Source organism: Nematolebias whitei, chromosome 9 (genome assembly GCF_014905685.2).
Source record: "Nematolebias whitei isolate Nwh7 chromosome 9, NemWhi1, whole genome shotgun sequence".
In the NCBI taxonomy this organism is placed as follows: Eukaryota; Metazoa; Chordata; class Actinopteri; order Cyprinodontiformes; family Rivulidae; genus Nematolebias; species Nematolebias whitei.
In genome coordinates this window covers 46,954,242-46,975,723 of record NC_056506.1, presented here as the reverse complement: position 1 = coordinate 46,975,723, position 21,482 = coordinate 46,954,242, and the positions used below count along the sequence as shown (strand labels likewise).

Sequence of the window (21,482 nt, the reverse complement as noted above, 5' to 3'; positions counted from 1 at the left end):
ACAGTCTCTGTCCATCTGGTAGATTTGAGGTCATCTGGTTCACTACATTTTTATTTGGAAAACTAAAACCTAATCAGAGCAATGTCAGCCAGTGATTAACAGTCAATTTAAATTTTTATTAGTGATGCACGATATTGGATTTTTGGCCGATATCCGATACCAATATTGTTTCCCGTACACCTACTTCCAGAGACTGCATAGCTTTCGCTGCTGTGGAATTAAAACACTACATTATTCTGCGTAGTCTTTGTCAGTTTGGCTGCTGCCAAATGCAGATGCCAAAAAGGGGCTGAAAATGATGTAACACTTCAACTAGGATTATGTTTAATGTCAAATTTTGTCACTGGGTTGTAATACAAAAACAGTGCCATATATATATATATATATATATATATATATATATATATATATATATATATATATATATATACACACATATACACAGCGCCTTTTATATCAGTCTGTTATTTTGATGGAATGGCCGATGTCTGATATTTAACTTTAACACCACTATCAGCCGATACCGTGCCGATAATATCGTGCATCCCTAATTTTATTTCTAAATATCCATCCATTTTCTTCCGTTTATCCGAGTTAGGGTCGCGGGGGTAGCAGCTTAAGTAGGGAGGCCCAGACTTCCCTCTCCCCAGCCACTTGGGCCAGCTCTTCCGGGGGAATCCCGAGGCGTTCCCAGGCCAGCTGAGAAACATAGTCCCTCCAGCGTGTCCTGGCTCTTCCTCTGGGCCTCCTCCCGATGGGACGTGTCCGGAACACCTCACCAGGGAGGCGTCCAGGAGGCATCCTAAACAGATGCCCGAGCCACCTCAACTGGCTCCTCTCGACGTGGAGAAGCAGCGGCTCTACTCTGAGTCCCTCCCGGATGATCGAGCTTCTCACCCTATCTCTAAGGGAGAGCCCAGACACCCTGCGGAGAAAACTCATTTCGGCCGCTTGTATCCAAGATCTCATTCTTTCGGTCACAACCCAAAGCTCATGACCATAGATGAGGGGGGGAACGTAGATCGATCTGTAAATTGAGAGCTTCGCCTTTTGACTCAGCTCTCTCTTCACCATGACAGACCGGTGCAACGCCCGCTTCACTGCAGACGCTGCACCTATCCACCTCTCACGCTCCATTTTTCCGTCATTCGTGAACAAGACCCCAAGATACTTGAACTCCTCCACTTGGGGCAGGACCTCCTCCCTGACCCAGAGAGGGCACTCTACCCTTTTCCGGCTCAAGACCATGGCCTCGGATTTGGAGGAACTATCTTCATCCTTCATTCATATTTCTAAATATTAACAGCAATAATATCCTTGTGTTGTTTTTAATCTCCCGCCACTGAAAGGCAAAGGCAGGCGATAATGTTTCTGTGTATTTCATGAACCACTGAACACCAAAACTTCTGATGGGGCTGATGCTCTAACGGCTTGTCGGAATAAAGCCGAGACCAGTTTTGATTGCTGTTGCATTAAAACAAATTCAAATTTTAATTACAAGTTCTTGTTTTTTATGTTGTTTGTTTTGTTTTACATAGACTTTTATTATTTTCTGGAAGTGCAATTAGCAACAGCAGCAGCTAGCTGTAGCACCTCTGGTTGAGGCTGTGGCTCTTCTACAACCTCGTTTCTGAAGCAGCAGGGATGTCGTGTAAAATAGAAATAGAGCGCAGCGATTCACTAATCTCATAAACCCAGATTTTTTTTTCCCACAATGGACAACAGTTTTGAACATTTGAAATTTCTATACTAACTTTTTTTTTTTTTTTTTTAAACAAGGTCATTAGGAGTTTGGTGGCAGCAACACTTCTTAAAAATGTTGGGACGAGGGCAGTAAAAGGCTATAAAAAAGAAGTGGGACAAATAAAAAACAGCTGGAGGAGCTTTTTGCAACTAATTAGGTTAATTGGCCGCAGGTCAATAAAAGGCCTGGATATAAAAAGAGCATTTTACAGAAGCTGAATCTCTCCAAAGTAAAGTTGGGCAGAGGCTCTCCACTCTGTGGAAAACTCTTATGGTACAAAAACACAAAGTTTGTTTTCTCAGTCATCCAGGTATATAACAACAAAAAAGGTTGAATCATGTCATCTGGACTTCGTTTTTTTTTTTTTAAAAGAAACGTTTCGCCCCTCATCCAAGAGGCTTCGTGAAACTTTTCTTTTAAACAAAAAAAACGAAGTCCAGATGACATGATTCAACCTTTTTTGTTGTTATATACCTGGATGACTGAGAAAACAAACTTTGTGTTTTTGAAACCATTAGTGAAAAGGCCAGACTTCAGGGGTATCTGAGGCAGGCTTGAAACACAAGAGTCAGGGTGGCTTCTGGGTAATACCAGATGGCTAGGCCTCAGACTGACGAAGCCTCTTGGATGAGGGGCGAAACGTTTCTTTTAAACAAAAAAAAACGAAGTCCAGATGACATGATTCAACCTTTTTTGTTCTTATGGTACAATTTGAGAATACGTTCTTAAACACTTGATGCTAAACCGTTTACTGCATCCTTTAAAACAACGGTGTCCAGTTCAACACACCTGAAGGTACCCTACGAGTGACTAACAGGCTGCTGCAGAACATCTAGAGGTTCAGGTATGTTTTAGCAGGGAAACAAATAAAACGTGCAGGATAGTGGCCCCCGAGAACCAGGATTGGACACCCCTGTTTACAACAACATGGCAGCGGTCCAGATGCTGATCTAACCTGCCTGAAGTCCAAACCTCAAATAAAAACATTTGGTGCTTTTTTTAACAAAACTTTTTAGCAAAAACGACCCCGGACTGTTTAACAGCTAGAATCCTACACAAGACAAGAACGTGACAGCACCCCCCCTAAAACGGTCCAACTTCTTAGTTTAAACATTTGAAATGTTTTGAGTTTAATATTTGCAGGTCATTGCATTCTGTTTTTTAAAACAACTTTTCAGAATTGGTGTTGTATTTCTGCTTTAATAACTAATGCAAACGTCTTGGTGATGTAAAACGTTTATTAAATCATTGACCACTCTGAATTGTTTTTGACAAGGTTGAATTTTTTGTATTCATGCACGACACCGGAGAACAGGATGGTAAAAATGGTTTATTGAAATATTGCTGCTGGTGGAGGTCTGGGTCCAAAAACAGGTCCAATCTGTAGAGACAGGAAGATTAGTCAAAGTGGCTTTGCTGTGAAGGTTCAGAGGTTTATTGTGGTGGTCACTAACCTTTGCAGTCAGGAAAGGGAGAGGCTCCTTGAAAGAGTTGTTGAGGGTGATGTCATATGATGTGAGAGAGCTCCAGCAAAGGGAGATGATTATGCAGAGTGTGGTTTTCAGGATTGTCAAGGGGCGAAGTCCAATAGAGCAGGCAGGGGTCAAGAACCGTGGAGCAGAAATCCCAGGACAGATCCAAAACGTGATCTATGAGGCGTAGTCGTGATAATAGTAAGCAGAGTCTGTACCGTGGTCAGAAAACAGAACCCAAATTAGGCAAAGGTCAGGCAAGGCGAGGAATCCAGGACAGGCAGACGAGACTATGGACGCTGGACATCTACCATCACAGGGAGTTTGCTGATCTGGCAACAAGGGAGTGAGAGCATGAGGCTTGAGTAGGGAGCAGAACAGGTGCATGAGATCAGGGTTGATTACTGTGGAGGAGCAGAGTGTGCGTGGTGCAGGGTGACCAGAACAGAGCTTGAACTTGGGCGTGAGACAAACAAAGCACGAAGACATAAACTGTGGCGGGGGGACAGAAAATGTGAACGTTTTTTTTAATATTAGATGGAGATGTTTCCTCCTTGCTGTCGGGGTTTGACCGATCTGAATATGGAAAGTTTTTCTGAGGTCTTGTTTCCTGCACTACTTCATCTAACTTGCACACGATAGGAGAAACGTAAAGTTCAGCTGATTTAAAAACACATTAGTCATGTTCCTGGTTATTAAACACATCATCAGTCCAATGGCTTTGTTCTTTTTGGAACCACCAATATTAAGCCTGATCTTTTATGGACAAAAGGCTTTATTCTCCAACATGTGGATTTAAAATCAAGATCTTAATAAAAACCTTGAACTTCTGGTTGCTGACCTAAAGGTGTCACAGCATTTGTTTAATAACATGACTCAGCAGAATCGGGCCAAGTGAGATTAAAGAGACAGGGACAGGATTACAGTCCCATTGGAAGTGTTTTTGCTGTGTGGGGGGGCTCAGGGGGGACGAAGGCTAGCTGTGCTTTCAAGTTTAAACCACTTCTCTCTGCTTGATGCTTTTTATTAAAGGAAGGACTCCAAACTGCTGTTCAGTTTTACTCGCATGTTAGTGAGATTAAACGTTTTTTTGCTTTCTGGATAAAAAAATAATAATAATTAAAATACTAAAGACCTCACACATTACAGCTTAATGAATCAACAGGAATAATGGAAATTTAAAAAGTTCCCCAGCTGATAACGTACAGGTGTTTCCTCGAACATATTGATTACTTTTAATGTGATTCTGTATGAGGTTTCAAAGTGGAAAACATGAACAGATCTGAATGTTTGAATCTTGATTGGTTGTCTCACAAAACATATTCATTAGTATGTCAACTTTAAATAAACCAGCGGTGCGTCAATGTCCCCCATCACTGGGATTTAATAGTGACTGTTAGTAGTTTTTGAGATGAGTGTTTTTCTTCTGGACAGGAATTGAACGGTGAATGAATGTAAACCTTAATGTTTTGGTGCAAGATATTCAAGTGGGTAGGAGTTACACTGGAGAAGAATATAATTTATTTGTTTGTTGGTTTGTTTGTTTGTTTGTCCGAGGCAGTGCAGAGTGACAGCTCTTGGTGAGTGGAGGGAGCACTGACGGAGCCATGGGGTGGCCAATGGGGGGCCTTGACCACAATAGATTTATCTTCAGCCACCCCATAGTTTCCTCAAATGATAGGGGTGGCTTATTTACATATAAATATGATTGCAGCCATCTTGGATTTTGACGTGGCAACCCAATTTTTGTTAGTGACCTCTCTTACTTCTAGATGTAGACACAGACCCAAATGGAAGTCGGTACCTCACGTATTTATCAAGTTATCACGCTTACAACACGGACGGGCATTTCCAATTTCCCCTTTTCACTTTGCAACGATGGATAATACTTTTATTGGTTTATGCTGATTAGAGCTAATGAATTGCATTTAATAGAAACAACATTCAGAGCCTGAATAATGTAAGATTTCTGGGTGGAATACTATATTTATGTAATAAATGTTTTTATGCACAGACTTTTGAGCCAGTCTCCCAAATAATCTATTTAATGACACCACTCTTATAAAACGTATAATAACCCATCCAAACGTCACTGCTGTTAAACTGTATGTCCGTGATACGGCTAATTACATACATACAAAGTAAAGTAAATGATTTGGTTCTAGTAGCATTAACATAAGGCAAATATTTGATTTAAAACAATATTGTTGGCATTTTTTCAAATGTATTTAGTGACTAATTGCAGTGTACATTATACACGCTGTTAAACTCTTAAATGTATTTTTACTTTTGCATTTTGTTGATTAAATAAAATCAAATAAACTTTGAGCACCCCAGAGAAATTTTCCTTGGGTTGCACGGCGCTCTCATGCAAAAACATTACAATTATAATTAGGGAAAAAACGTGTCGATTCAATTCAATTTATTTATATAGCGCCAAGTCGTAACAGACGTCGTTTCAGAGCGAACCGAAATATTCATATTTAAAAATAATAATTTAACATTATCTGTCATATACTCCAAAATAAACATGAGCGCATCAGTTTGCACCTCTGGCTGCAGGTGTGTATATGACCAGGATGTATTTAGGTGGAGCAATGTAACTGAAGCGGGAATAAATTAAAGTCAAACGCCAACAAAAACTCTGAAGTGTCTGTGTGACTGCGCTCCACCACAGACAGGGGAACAGATGGGATCTATCGGTGAGCAGTTTGGGTTAATCAACCTTTTTAAACACACTTCTGGGAGTTGGGACGGCTCTTGTGTTTATAATAATGGACCAGAGGAACAGTGTGTAACTCTCATCATGGGTGGTCTCGAGTTGGAATAGCTGAAGAAAGTGGAAGGTAATCTATTGTAGCCCCCCCCTTTGTGTTTTCCTGTAAATGAACTCACATTTGGTTTGAATAGAGTGGAAGGTTTTTGGAAGAGCCCGGTTGGTTTCAGAAGCCAGCTGCAGACGTTTGTAGCTGGCACCTCCCAGATGTGAAGGGGTGCAGTCGTTTCTGGAATGGATTCTTTCACAGTTGCCTGGAATAAGCCTGTTGTAAGGCTGCCACCAAACATAAATCATGCATTAGTTTTTCTTAGAAGACAACATTATTCCCATTCAGAATGGATCGGCTTGCGTTCTGGCCTGTGCACACTCTTAAATTGCTCACTGCTTCTGTGCACCCCGAAGATGCCAAGGATAAAGGAGCGACTTAATTATTCCTTCAGGCCAGTAGCTTTCATGGCCCAGCACCCCTGGCAATAGCCTCCTTACTAATTATGCAAATAGATGGAGACAAGACAAAATGAAAAGAGGAGACGAAACAACAACTCTGCCTCTGCTTGTTGTTTGGTCCGTGTTATTCTCACCTCATGCTACTTCATTTTTCATTTAAAAAATCCTTCTGTCATGCTCCATCCTGTTTGCCTGCTAGTATTTAGTCATTTTCTACAACACTGTAATGGCCCTCACTGCAGAAGCCTTAATAAAATGCCACCTATTGTTCCACTGCAGCTCAGTTAGATGTTATTAGGTCCACTGGGACCTTTTAACGCATGAACCCTGGTTTGATCCTCAGGTGATGTTGGGTGTACGCTCCATCCACATGGCTGAGGCATTGTTGCTGGATGCCGGCTGCCCTCGGCTCCTGGCACAAAAACGAAAAGCCTTTTTCCTTGTGCTTTTTGTGCCGGGCCACTGAGTTGACAGATTCATTGGTTTTCCACTCAGTAGCTGCCAGTTGATTGTGCTGCAGTGATTCAAACTGTGACATTGATGGGATTCTCAGTGTTGCGCATTGGGCTGCTTAGGGAAATGGGATTAAGTGGTTCTATGAGTGCACGTGCGTGTTGAAATGTGTGTGTGGTCTTTGAGCGAGTCCTCTGGTTCAGCATTTCCCTCCGACGCCCAAATTCACAACGAATTACCAACATAAACAGCAGCAGGGACCTGAAAGAGCACAGTTATACAAATATTTAAACCACTAAAAGTGTTTTCTTTTTTCAAGCAAAGCGTTGACGTTGCTACAGTCACCTTGCGTGCACACTCACAAGCACTTTCAATAATTTGTGCAAGTTAGACCATTCTTTGAATCACTTTATTGTAGGTGTGCTGTTGTACACACACGCAGTTCATTCCTCTTAAACTAATTATCATATTTTTCAGCCTATAAGTCAACTTTTTTTGCATAATTTGCGTACCCTGTGACTTATACACCGAAGCGACTTATTTATGGAATTTTTCCCATATTTATAAACCAATTTTTGGCTGAGATAGGACCGTTTTCATTCATTCTGACTGAAAATATTGAACACTACCATTGCTAGCCACTAGATGGCACTCAAATAGTATGGCATGCCGTTGCGTCATACAATAGGTAAGAGTGGCTATTAATGGCACAATCAGCTTGCCATACTAAGCCACCTATCGTCAAATCAGCTTCATTTTGCTGCGCCGCCTCAGCGAGTTTGATCTTTGAAGTGCATTTATTAAGGAAAAGTTCAACTGAGACACACCTTTACTATAACGTCGAGCAAACAAATAATTGTTTTTAGGTGGTTATCTTGTTAAATTTCGAAGAAATGCACAGCGAGTCCTCTCGTGCACGCTCCCGCAGCTACAAATCAGCTTTTGAAATGCAGCTGATTTGAAGTAAACTAAAAATTACTACTGCCAACCCAAACTGTACCCGAGTACGCGTTGAACTGTTTGTTGACGATGGATGATTACCACTGGCAGCCATCTTGAAACTACCTGACTCCAAAACGTAATCGGTTAAAGATGCACTTTTATTGATTGCTTTCTGAGCGTGTCATTAAAATTGGTTCGTTCATGAGATATTTTGCTAACACATGAGCGCCTGCTTTTCATGACAGTCGGCGATGACCATCCAGATTGTGAGAGCTGAAGCAAAGCTGATAAATACTTCCACTTTTAGCCGACTGTTTACTTTCTCAAAGGAAGGAAAAATCAAAAACAATTAAAAAAACTCATATAAATATCAATACAAGAAAACAACCCAACAGAACAACAACAGATGTTTTTAGCTTTTATTTTTCTCTTTTATGTTTGGAATTGATTTAAAATACTTTACTTTCCTTCAGTTTATCTCTAATTATTCCACAGATTGTCAAACTCGGTGTTTGATAATAGCTTTTATTAAAGGCTCTTTCTGAACAGAAAATATCTTTATGCTTTTGCAGGTATTGCTTTTTCTTTATGAATATAAAAACTGTCTAGTCCCAGTAGATTCTAGTTCGGTGCCTAAATGTTACTAGTCGTCAGCTGTGTGCCGTATGTTCTTATGGCCCGTTAAATGTTTGGTGACATATTTATCTGTGCACGCACAAGTTTTTGTTCAAAACGGTCCCAGTTTAGTTTCATTTTAGAGAGTTTTGGGAGTTGTTGGGCTGCAAGTCCTTGTCTCTAGTAGACTTGTGAGTATGAATTATTGTTTAAATGAAACTGTTTAAGAGTTTTTCACTTGCCTGTCTGAAGTTATCTGAAGAGAACCAACATTCCACCAAAAATAAGTGAAAAATATCACTATTATTCTGCTATTATAAACTAATTCGAGACATTTATTGTTGAATACATGCCATTTTTTTAAAGGTTAATCTTATAGAGTCACATGGTTGTGTAGACATCTGACAAATGTTGCATGTTCTAGAATTGCGTCGCTCGGGGTGGCTGCATGTTGGAGCAGCTCTGTTACTTTCATTCTGACATTTTGCTTTGGGAAACTTTAATTCATCTTTTTCTGGATGTAAATCACATTTTTGGATGATTGTTTCCTCTTGTATCAGATGCTGTGCAGCTGGAAAGATTTTTACTGAAACTTCTTTAGTTTTGGACATTTATGATGTGTAACCATAACAACAAGGTGTTTTTTGTTTTTTTTTTAAACTGGGAGCAGCTGATTAACATTTCAAAAGCTCAAATAATATCTCAACTACAGCCCCAAATCTCAAATGAGTTGGAAAAAGAGGTGCCGTAGATGCATTCCCGTCTCCTTGCCAGCTGTGCTCAAGTGTCTGACCACTGAGATCTTGGAACTGGCAGGAAACACGGCTCGTGGCAGCAGAAGGACCGGGATCATCCCTCGGCACCTGCAGCTGACTATCCGCAGCAACAAGGAGCTCGGCAGGCTGCTGGGAGGAGTGGCCATCGCTTTGGGAGGAGCTCAGCCCGGCATTCGGGCGGTCCTCCAGTCCGGAGGAACTGGGAGGCCAGTCGAGTCTGGGTGGACGGATCAAACGGCATCTGCGACCAGTTTCTTCAGAGCCACTGTGGTGGACCTTTACAAGAGATCCTTTCTGTCGACAGCCATCAGCATCTATAACATCTTTTAATGAAACGAGGATAAAGAGTTGCATTTAATTTCCCTTTGGGATTAATCAAGTATTTTTGACTTTGAATTGAATTGAAAATGTTCATTGAAAACTCTAAATTTAAGCATGAATACTTTATTCAAACTGCATCTCAACTCAGAGTAATTTGTTTGTTTTTATTGTTCGACAGACCCAACATCCACACTTACGAACATTGTCGAGCTTCATGAATGCGCTGGTTTGCATCACTTCACGTGTCGTAGTTACTTGAATCAAAATAAGTTTGTCCTGATACACAAAGGCACTTTTTATTTGAAATGTTTTTTTGACAGCTTGAGCCACATTCCAACACAAACACATCCTCCAATAAACTGAGGTCATGAAGTGGTGATACCTGTAATAACCTGGTCTCTAACGAAGCTTTTTATTTGACCGTGACTCCATCACCTCAGCGTCTCACGCTCCCGCCTCCCGATCGGTTTCCAGCTCGTCTCCATCGGGTCGTCCACCCGGCTCAGCTCTGAGAAACAAACGCTTTCTACAAAACAAACAAACTTCTCCCTGAGCTCAGCACACAAGCTCTTTATGAAGCATCGAAGCCACCGTTTTTTTTTTTTTTTAATGCCTGTTTCAAACCCCAGATTAAAGCCGGAGTCATGTGCTGCATGTCAATGCTGCTTTTTAAGCTCGGCTTTTCACAGGCTCCAAAAGGAGACTATTGTACATTTTTCGCCTCGGCTCAGGGAAGTTTTTATCTTGGTTTCTGAGGGCACAGCTTGAATTAATCTTTGTGTTTTGACATAAGAACACCATTGTACCCACTGACAAACTGCTTTTGGTGAAAGCTGATTAGCTCGGAGCAGTTTTATGTACTTTCAGACCTCAAAGTGTGTTTTTTAGCTTCAAAGTTACCCCGTTCTTTTGTGGACAGGCCTGCTAAATAAACCATCAATTTTTATTTTTATTGCACATTTCTTTGTTTTGAACAACAGTGAACTCTGGAGGGGGTTGAACAGGAAGTTTGTGTTAGTTTATTCTTTACGAATTAGTTTAATTTTGATCATTTTAACACAAAGATGGATGAAATAACTGTTGAGCAAAGTGGCTCTTAATTGTATGAAAATCACTTTTGAGACAAATGTCAGCAAAAAATAGTGTTTTTATTTAAATAAACAGTGAGTGATCATTTTAATGGTATTTCTGTAGGTAATGTCAGTGTATGAGCACAGCGATGTGTAACTCCTGCTGAGTGAACCACTGATGGGTGTTTTCCTACTTCCTGTTTACTGGAAGTGAAATAATTAATAACTCATGCATATTTGCTGCTTTCAGTCGTGTTAATTATAAGAAACGGTCCAAAACCTTCAGAAACGTTGTCATAAATCATTTTTTTATGTGCACAAAATCACATGAATAGAAAATAATTAATTCATAAATTAATTTAGTTTAATTTACAGAGTGATAAAATCTGGTGTGTGCGTGTATGTGTCCCCCGATCATTTTAGAAAACTAAGCTCTGTAGTCCAACAATGTTCAGTCAGGTCATCTGGACGGCTTCTTTTTTATTTTGCTGAGACGTTTCGTCCTTCATCCAAAGGACTTCATCAGTCCGAGGAGCCACAAACAAGTAACGCACTCCCAAATGATCGGTGGACAAACGCACATACCAACCTTTATCGTGCTGTAAATAAAGCTAAATTAATTTATAAAATAACTATTTTCACCATTTATTTCACAATTTTTATCCTTCATCCAAAGAACTTAATCCTTTGGGTAAAGAACAAAACGTCTCAGCAAAAAAAGAAACCGTCCAGATGACCTGACTGAACATTGTTGGATTTTTACCTGGATTATTGAGCATGAACTTTGATGTCTTGAACCACTTTGGCTATGGCTGCCTCAGAGAAGCTGACGGGGGAGAGGGCGGGCCCCAAAAACCATCTTCTCACCTTCAAACTGTTTTTTTCCACTATGGGACTGTGCTGCTTGTGGAAGCCAGCAGCACTATCCGAAGAGCCACAAGCCAACTGAGTTTGTTTGTGGCTCCTCAGATTGAGGAAGTCCTTTGGATGAAGGATGAAACGTCTCAACAAAAACAGAAACCGTCTAGATGACCTGACTGAAACTTCTTGGATTTTTACCAGGATTATTGAGTATGAACTTTGAAGCTTTGGAGTTTTTATATTGCTTAAAAAATAGTTTTCTATAGATTAATCTGTGGTTGTCAAGGCCACCATTGGCCACCCTCTAGCTCCTCCATTGCACCTGGCACTGGATAAAATTGCTCCCTGCTTTCACCAGGATCCATCACTTTGTGCCACCTCAGCCAATCAAAAGAATCCCCGTCTGTTCTTCTACAGTGTTATTTCTACCCACTTGAATATCTAGCTAAAAATAAAAACATTTAGGTTTACGTGCATTTCCTGTTCAGTAACGGTCCAGAAAAACACTTGTCTTTAAAACTACAAACTTTCACAATTCAAATTCCTCAGCGACGGCTCTCTGTTTTGGTCTTTTGTTTCTTTTTGTTGATAGATTTCATACGTCACTTTTTTTTTTTTACATCAGACAAAACACTTGGAGAGAGACGCCTTTAACAGTTTGATTCTGAAGGACGAACACCAGAACCTGACACTGAGCGTTTATTATTTATACCTGACGTGTCTGGCCAGTTGGAGTGAGACACGATTATCAAATCACGGCAGGAATAAGTTTTGTTTGCTTCCTCCTGCAGGAAACTATCAACTCTCTCCGACCGTCAACATGCCGCAGGACGACACCGTGATCATCGAGGACGACCGGCCGCCGCTCCTCCCATCCAACCTCTCCGACCAGTCGTCCTCCAGCTCCCACGACGATGTGGGATTCGCCGCTGATGTTACGCCGCCGTGGGCCAAAGAGGCGCCTGCTCCAACTGAAAAGTACATTTAAACCTTTTTATTAAACGTCAGCATCACAGCTAGATGCTCCATGTTGGGATGATTTCAAGGTTGAGTCACATTTGACACAACCTGAGTCGGTTAGCTGCCACATGATGGCAAATAATTGACCTTTTTAAAGGTTCTACCTTCTGTTTCCGCTCACAAAGGCTCAGTGTGTCTCTCGGTTGGTTAAAGTAGGAGTTTGTGATTTGTGTGGATTTGGTCTGAAGCAGTCGTCCTTGAAACTGACCTCCCAGCCTGAAGTCCAGCTCCGTGTTCAGACACGGTATAATAAAGTTGGTTGATTGACTATACAACACTAAAAATATTCACGTTTATTACACACCTGTTGAAATGTGGACGTATTATTGTTTCGTCTCTGTCTTTACGTCTATTCTCTTGTCTGGACCATCACTTCTGATCATCGCAAGATAATTTAATGAAACTTGATGCACATGTAGGCCTGTTGCAATAAACAATAAATCAATTAATCGCATGATAAATCAAAAAATTTGACCTCATTTTCATTTAACGTCTTTATCGTCTCTCTCTTTCTACTGAAGACACGGATCAACTCCGGCACTCTTCGCTGACCCCTCCCTTTCTCTTTTCTCTTTAAAATCCATTTTAACCGTCCAAAATTGTTTTTGTATCGTTAAAAGCAGCTAAGCTGAGAAGCTAAGCTACGAGCTAAGCTAACAGGCCGACCTAGGAAAACAACTCCGTCATGTCGAAGCTCCAAAATTCACGTTTGAAACTCGTGCCTTTGTGTAAAAAGTTGTTTTTCTCTGCAAAAAGAAGCCGAGAACTTGTTTACTGATTTTTTTATTTAAAGCTTTATGTGACAAATGCTATGCTAAAGAGCTCAAACCACACTGAGTGTCTACCATTTTGAGAACCGAAAAACAGGAGAGACAGCCCATGTCACGTCAAGGAGCCTCCCTCCCACTTTTCTTAAAGCGACACGCTGCTCACTCCCTCACTATCCATTCTTCAGTTCAAACAGTCTTATACTGCCATCCAGTGGTCAAAAAAGATACTACACGCAAAAATTAACCAACATTTCTTCTTAAATTTGACAATAATAACTAATTATTGTCAAATTTCAAACAATATTATCGTTTATCGCAATAATTTCTGAGACAATTAATCACACGGCAAAATTTGTTATCGTGACAGGCCTGTGCACATGTGCATCAAGGCTAGACGGAGTGTCGCGTACGCATTTCATCACCACGGGTGCAAGGTCACTGTTCAAAGTCAAAGAGTTAAGACAATGTCTTTGCTTGTCTGGACCATAACTTTTGATTCGCTCAAGATGATTTAACAAAATTATGAATTTTTACCCTCCACTAGACAGCACATTGCGTAATCTTTTCTTGACCTCAGGTTCAAGGTCAAAGTTAAAATAAGGCCTTTGCTTGAATGATATTCTCAAGATAATTTAACAAACTTTATACACATTATGGAAGGTCTCTGCTTATTCTCTGCAATAGATTGCTCTACTGCTGTTGAATAGTTTGTCGACGGACGTATAATGAGCTGTTTGCGGTACTTTCGCTCCTATTTCCATCCAGTCCAACGTTTTAACGTTAATTGAACGTTTAATAGAGTTGATCTGTTGCACAACTTTCTCATATTTAAGATGCTGAAATGACTTAGACGTTGTTACATTTATAACAAAAAGCTAATTAAAAAGTTCATGGCTGCTCATTCACGGATTTCCATTTGTTTTGGCCGCAAGTTCACTTTAGTAAGAATAACTGAAGTCCATCTCATGAGCTCCACCTGTTCCACCTTTGCTGCAGCTCTCTGGGTCCAGATGAAAACCATCCCGACGGAGCGTTCCAGAGAGAAGGATTCGGACGCCAGAGCATGTCTGAGAAACGCACCAAGCAGTTCGGAGACGCCACGCAGCTGGAGATCATTAAGACGCGCAAGTCCAAGAGCATGGATCTAGGTACAGAACTTCCATTTGTCCTCCGGTGTTTCAGCTTCACTTTAAAGCTCTTCCAGCTGTAAAAAGTCCATCTGCATCTGGAACTACATAACATATTTTTTATTTTTTTACATCACTTATACAAACACATGTTCCATCCTGCAGCGTAAACGCAGTCATTGTCAGTGGATTGATTTGAAAAATGAACTTTACAACATGAAGAAGCTTGTGACTGATACAAGATAAACCTTAACTATTACATTCATATCTAAATCAAGAGCTTAATTAAAAATAACTTCAAACATCATTTGACCCAAAGTATCAAAAATAACTAGTTTACAGCGTCAAAACGGTGAAACGTGAAAACAGATTTCTTAATCTTGTCATTTTCAGTAATAATGAGCAAATTTACACCACATGGCAAAAGACATTTTGTTAAATTTGTTAAAAAATATTAATAAAATACCTTTTTTTTCTTTCCGTATCAAAGAAATTTAAGCTATTTGCATTAAATAAATAAAATCGGTGTGCTAAAGTCAGTACACCCAGTCTGAGATCTGATGTCACCTTGAACACACTTCCCTGCACGTTCCCCTCCTTTCAGACTGTTTTTAAAGTTAAACGTATTCCACCCCCTCTTTTCTTCCCTCTCTCGGTATAAACACAGACTTCATCTATCGCCAAAGTCAAGAACTTCACTGTGTTGATTCACCTTGAAATGCCTTCAAACAATTGCTGATTGCTTTGGCTGCAACAAGCCCTCTGCCTGCACCCTCTCTGTAATCATATCTAATCTTCTCCACCAGATTGCTGCTGTGTTGATATCTCAACAGGTCTGATTGCTATTCTCAAACTATATCTTAAAAAAAAAGAACCTCTCCTCTTTGTCTCGCATGGCGTCTGATCCTAATTGAGCAGAAGCTCGTTGTGATGTTTGCAGCACTACCTGGATGTTGCATGTGGAATGCCACCAGCACTCACTTAACCCCAAATGTTTGTATCCCTCCTCTTTTCTCCTCCTTCCTTTAACAGTAGCCGACGAGATTAACCTCACACCTCGTCCCGACATCAACTCAGGTAAGGACCGGTGCACTTAAAAACTTCTTCGCTGCAACCAGCCTCACGTTTTACCTCACAGGTTCACGTCACTGATGTTGTATTGGAATGTCGTGTTTGGATCCTGAAAAAGAACAATTTTCTTTAAGAAGGATGCTACGATTTGAATATGACGGGTTCCTACAGGCGGCATCGCGCTGAGCTGTAACAGTTTGGTAGAAAAACGTCCTCAAAGTTACAGATGTTGCAGAAAAACCATCTCGCTGTATCTTACTCGCTCGAAAGGAGCCACGCTCGACAGCAGCAGATTTTTAACTGGTCTTTTACTTGCGAGAACAGATTTTCAGCACAGTTTATACAGGAAGTGCACACAAATACCAGTCACGAGAATCTGCCACGCACGAGCAGCGTGTGAAGCTTGTTTTTATACACTTATCAGTTCAGCCGAGCTCTCAGACTCGGAGGCGTCCTTGAAGTGACATTGTTTCTTCTAACATTATACAAGGAAGGTGCCCCGCTCGATTAACAGAACCAAGTGCCTTGCCTGACATAGCGCTAAGCTAGCAGTGCACGAAACAGAGGTGCTAGCTAAAAAGCTACAGAGGTTAAAAAAAAAAACCACGCCCCACATAGACAAAAAATATTGGGAGAGATGAGCGTCCTGTTACCTAAGGGAAACACTGTAACTCCAAACGTATGGTTCGTGGGAAGATAGGGCTGGGCGATAATTCGATATTGATATATATCACGATATACTTTTATTCAGTAACTGTGATATGAGTTTTAAGTGGTTCGGCTATTTAAGATCCAATAAACTGCAGGTTTGTGCTGCAGAATGCGTCAGAGTCGTTCCAACTAGCGGTGGGGACACGTCTAACTTGTTCCATCTGAAGAGTTTCTACTCGATAGAAGATGATGAGAGTCAGAAGATGAGAGTCAGAAGATGAAGCTCAATAAAGTTTGAGTCAACGTGTCCCTGAAACAAACCCCACCCCACCCCCCCAGCTGTATCAAGAGAAACACGTTCAGCAAACGTCTGTTAGTTTAGAGTTATGTTGTTGTTTACAGTTCAAACTATTAATATTGTCAAAGTTGAGAGGTTTTTTGTTTATTTGACGGTGATTTCAAATTTCTTTGAAATCTAAATACAAATAAAAGGTGAACATTAATTTATTTGTACAGTTTGCAGTTTTTCTGAGGCTTTTATATTGTTTATATCGATATGGGAATTATATTGTTATCGACCGAAATTAAGAAATATATTGTGATAAAAGTTTTGGTCATAACGTCCAGCCCTATGAGAGTTAACATTCTCAGCCATAGTTGTTAAAAACATCCATAAACTTTGACCAAAAACTCCCTAACAGTGGAAAATCAAGAAAAATTAGCTGCATTATGAATATATTTTTATTATTATTATTTACAGCCTTTGTGTGCTCATGTTGCCAAACTGTATCGTTGGTGGCGCACATGATTTTGTTGCTCATCTGCCCACCGGTTTGTTCCCACCTTGCCAGCTGCCCCCACGTTTAGGATTTAATCTGTTCTAGTTCACTTTAGCAATAATTACATGCAGATATGAACCAGTTTTTAACCCATTCATTGTCTTTACACACGTCACGGGTGGCGTTGGGTCCATCACGGGGCCACAGTTTTCTTTTATTATTTTTTTTATCTCCTGCTCAGTTTTGTTTAGTCATTAAATCTAAAACAGATGAATAATGTATTTGGTAGCATTTGAAATATTTTAGGAATCCGTTCTAATTGCAGAAACAGGAATTTTCATCTACAAAGCCCGTCTTTATAGAAAACAGGATGTGACACAAATCGTTCGCCGACAGCCGTTTAATCGCATGCGTTGATGTAGACGTGTAAATTCTGCAGCGAGCTTGCAGGTTCCCCCCACTGTTCTGCACCTTTAGTACCAGGTTCGCCCCTGACGAGGCACGTTTTTCAGCGTGCAGAGTGACGCCTCGCTGCAGTCCAAGGTCCAACACAGTTACCAGCAGCGGTTGTGTGACTACAGATTTGATTTTCTTTCATTTGGCTCGGATGTGGCTGAGGCGCTAATTGTTTTTTGCGTGCGATGGAAGAAGGCGAGCAGAGGAAGCTCTCTTGTCCTTGGTGAGGGCGGTGAGCTGACGACGAGCCATCCGTCACTGTCGGTTCTTGTGTATTTTCGCTGTCGCCTTGACTGAATCAAACACGGACCTCTGAAATCAGCAGCTTGAACTCCAGGATGGATGCTGAGACATTCAGAGGAACAGAAGCGTGTGAGCTTTAAACACAAGGAGGGTGCTTGTTGCAGTTTACATACAGAAACGGCAGAAAAAATGTGTGAAACTGTGAGAAAAAACAAACTGACATGTTGATTAGTAGTTTCGTACTTTTGTCGAAACCTTCTTAACGGTGTGTGGGCAGCCATCAGACGGAGAGGAGTTTGGTTCCAAGTTTGTGTCAGGAAGATTGAAGGAGTAAAATAAATTTATGTAGAAGGTGCATCTGCCAATGGTGGCAGCAGAGTCAGCTGTGCTTTTATATAATCTGATCAGAGTCGGGAATACTCTCATAAATACAGTCCCTTGTTTATCGTGAGGGATCTGTACCCTGAAGCCCCGCGATAAGTGAAAAACCGCAAAGTAGGAGTAGTAGTACAAGTAGTAAGTAGTAGTTTATTTTAGTATTTATATATATAAAGGTGTTGTAAACTCTTCCCACACTCTTGCAATATTCTAAACAATGTTTCTAAACTAAACGCTCTAAAAGAGATTTCAGCTCCCTGCCTCCTCTGCTCTTTGCCACCTGCAAGCGCTCTTGGCCACGCCCACTTCTCGGCTCTGCACAGAGAGCAGCTGATCAGCTGCAGCAGGAAGTTTATCCTGCAGTATGGACTGCACAAAGGTGCAGCAGGTGCTAAATAATTTAAAATAGTTTATTTTAAATTAAAAATTCCGTGCCGATCGTGTGGTTCATCCATCAATCAGCCAGTCGAGTGTCATGTCCAATCTTATTTTCAAAAACCGAGATAGAACGAGCCCGCGATAAATGAACCGCGAAGTGGCGAGGGACTACTGCATGTTTTATATCTCTAATCTGGCCAAAGAAAGCTGTGTTCTTAAACGACGTGCTATATTTAAAATGTAATCTGTGAAATGAATATAGATAAATAGACTTTGTCATTCACACTGTTCAGTACACATCCAACTAAATCTTGTTGCAATGACTCACGATTGGCAGTCGCTCTGATTGCTCTTGCTTTTTTGCTCAGATATGATGCCTCTATGATGCATCAAATGTGTGAAATTTACATTTAATGTGACCCTTCGTGTCGAACCGAAGACTTATAAACAAGCTGGTTTGTTGAGATATAGGCAGCTTTAGTGCGTTGGTTATTTTTTGCCTAAATATGATGAATAACTACCGTATCTGCTGCTCTCTTGTCCAAAAAATAATCCTAAATAATGTTTTGAAGCACTTTTCTGAGCAGTACAAACAAATACCATTTATTTTGAGCAGAAAAAAAATATATTCTTGCAACTTTCCCTGCACAGTTTCAGTTAAAAATACCCATTTTTTTATTACCGGTGCAATGCTTATTATAATTAACCTAATGACTCATGGGATGAACTTATATATAAGATGATCTCATTAAACAGTTCCTGGTAAACAAATCTGATTTTAACTGATGTATAGATTGATGCTTAACTTTATAAAAATGTGTTTTAAATGTTTTTGCCTCATAAATCTTTTTTTTTTTTTTTTTTAAACCTGGACATGGTTTATTTTCACTTTTTGTGCAAAGAATGTCACTTTGTCATTTATTTTTAAAATAAATGATCCCTGGTCCATTTACGAACGTTAAAACACAGTGAGGTACAGCGAGGGCTTGTGTTCTGTTCTGTGATCGGCTCGAGCGTTTATTGACACAAACTGCTGCCACATGTTCTGTGAGATCACTGAAGACGACGCTGGACCGTCGGAGGTGTCCAGAACATTTTCCACGTGTCGTCAGCATCCTGTGAGAAACTGTTCTTTAAGCAGCACAGCAGACGTCTCAGCTGAAGAACTGGGTTCTTTCTTGGAGTTGAATATTTACAATTCATGAAAAATGTGCTTTGAAAAATGGTTTTCCAGAGAAAACTCATCTTCACTGGTCAATATTAAACTGAAGAAAACAATATTTATAAAGAAGTTGGAATTCACCAAAACTAATGTTCTTCTGAAATCCATTAGAACATCGAAGTCATTTCTTATTAATGCAGCTTTTAAAAAAAACACGCTCAAGTCCTGGAATAGTTCTTAAAAACCAGATCAGCGTTTCGCTTTATTTTTATATTTTCATCTAAATTATTTACACAACTTACACGATGGTGTTTGCTAACGAGACAGAGCATTTATAGGTGAATTAAATTATGCTAACAGGTAAAACAGAAGGAATGGAGCATCCCTGAAGGAATACAAACTGCCCACTCTTTTTTGCATGGTCTTTAACCCTCAGAGTATGGGTTAGGCACGACTCTCAGCTACTATCACAGCAATTTGTAGCTTAATATCTGTAATACTGACTGGGAATTACCATTTGTATGTCGTTTTATAAGTAAATTTTGCATTATAGAAAAATATTCTTTCTTATCTTACTCAAAAGGAACCACACTTGACGGCAGGGGAAGATTTTTAACCGTTTTTTTACCGGGTACTTGCAAGGTCAGATTTTCAGCACGGGTTACACAGATGTAAAGAAAGTACACAGAGATATACAGGAAGTACACACAGATAAACAGGAAGTACACAGAAAGCTCAGTCACAAGAATCCGCCACGAGCCGTCTGTGCAGCTTGTTTTTATACTTTTATCAGTTCAGCCGAGCTCACAGACTCGGACGCACCCTTGAAGGGACAGCTTCATGTTGCAGCCCCACTCAGCTCCTCATTCAGCTTTCTACTAACCCAAACATATGGTTCATGGGCAGAGTTAACATTCTCAGCCATAGTAACCTTTGACCATAAATTCCCTAACGGAATCCAAAAGGTACTCAGTCGTAGATGTACACCAGTGATTACTTTCTGGGAGTAAAAGGCTGTCCTGTGGGTCATGAGATATTTTGCTAACAGACAGAAGGAGCAGTTTGTGTCAAAGAGGCAACAACATGACTGCCCATCTTTCACGGCGATATGTGATGATAATGTGAGCAGAACCCACTAATCTGTTCCCTAAACTGAGTCATCAAGCAGTTAATGCTATGAAAGACCAAAGTTCTGCAGTTTATTTCTGTAATGGTTATTTATTTATTTAGATTTCAAACACATTTTCATTCAGTTGTTTGTTTGTTTATATATATATATATATATATATATATATATTATGACAGAGCTTTAGGGCCAAGCTAAAATAAATAAATAAGACATAAAATTACGAGACTAAAGTCCTAGTATTACGAGAATAAAATCAAATAAAATCGTAATATTACAAGAATAAAGTCATTGAAGTCTTTTTTTTTTTTTTGCAGCTGTAGTTAAATTTTTTTCACCAATCAGATCCACAACGCGACCTGTCAATCAATCCAGTAGGCGTGTCAGCAAATGGCCGATCCAAAGCTAAATGCTCCTTACCTGCAGAGCTGCGCTGCAGCCCATCAGAGCGTACCACCTGGCTAAGCAGGTTCAAAGTCCTGATACTGAAAATAATCTGATGCTGATGTGCTCACAGATTAACTATCTCTTATTTGTCAAACCAATACCAAAGTATAACTTAACAAGATGCTCAACATTCTTCATTTTACCACAGTTAAAATGTAGTAAACCCTGATTTATGGTGTCGGAGTTCGGATAATATTACGACTCATTTAGCTTCGGATTGGTCATTTGCTGACACGCCTACTGGATTGATTGACAGGTCGCATTGTGTATCCGAATCTCGGAAATAATAAAATAAAATAAACGAGAGCTGCAATTTAAAAAAAGTCTCGTGCGACTTTATTCTCGTAATATTATTAAGGCTTTTAATTTTATTTTATGGGGGGGGGGGGGGGGG

General features: G+C 40.2%; 1 protein-coding gene across 3 annotated transcripts in view; it reads left to right on the top strand.

The window, feature by feature from the left end:
• Positions 1-21,482, top strand: part of LOC119415252 (partitioning defective 3 homolog) — a 369,801-nt gene that overhangs the window by 241,978 nt on the left and 106,341 nt on the right. For 2 of the 3 annotated variants that reach the window (XM_037682421.1, XM_037682420.1), the window contains exons 16-18: positions 12,272-12,458; positions 14,267-14,418; positions 15,430-15,474. In XM_037682421.1, the coding sequence (XP_037538349.1) occupies positions 12,272-12,458; positions 14,267-14,418; positions 15,430-15,474 (384 nt within the window). The remainder of the gene's footprint in view (positions 1-12,271; positions 12,459-14,266; positions 14,419-15,429; positions 15,475-21,482) is intronic. The other variant, XM_037682423.1, reaches the window with a different exon arrangement.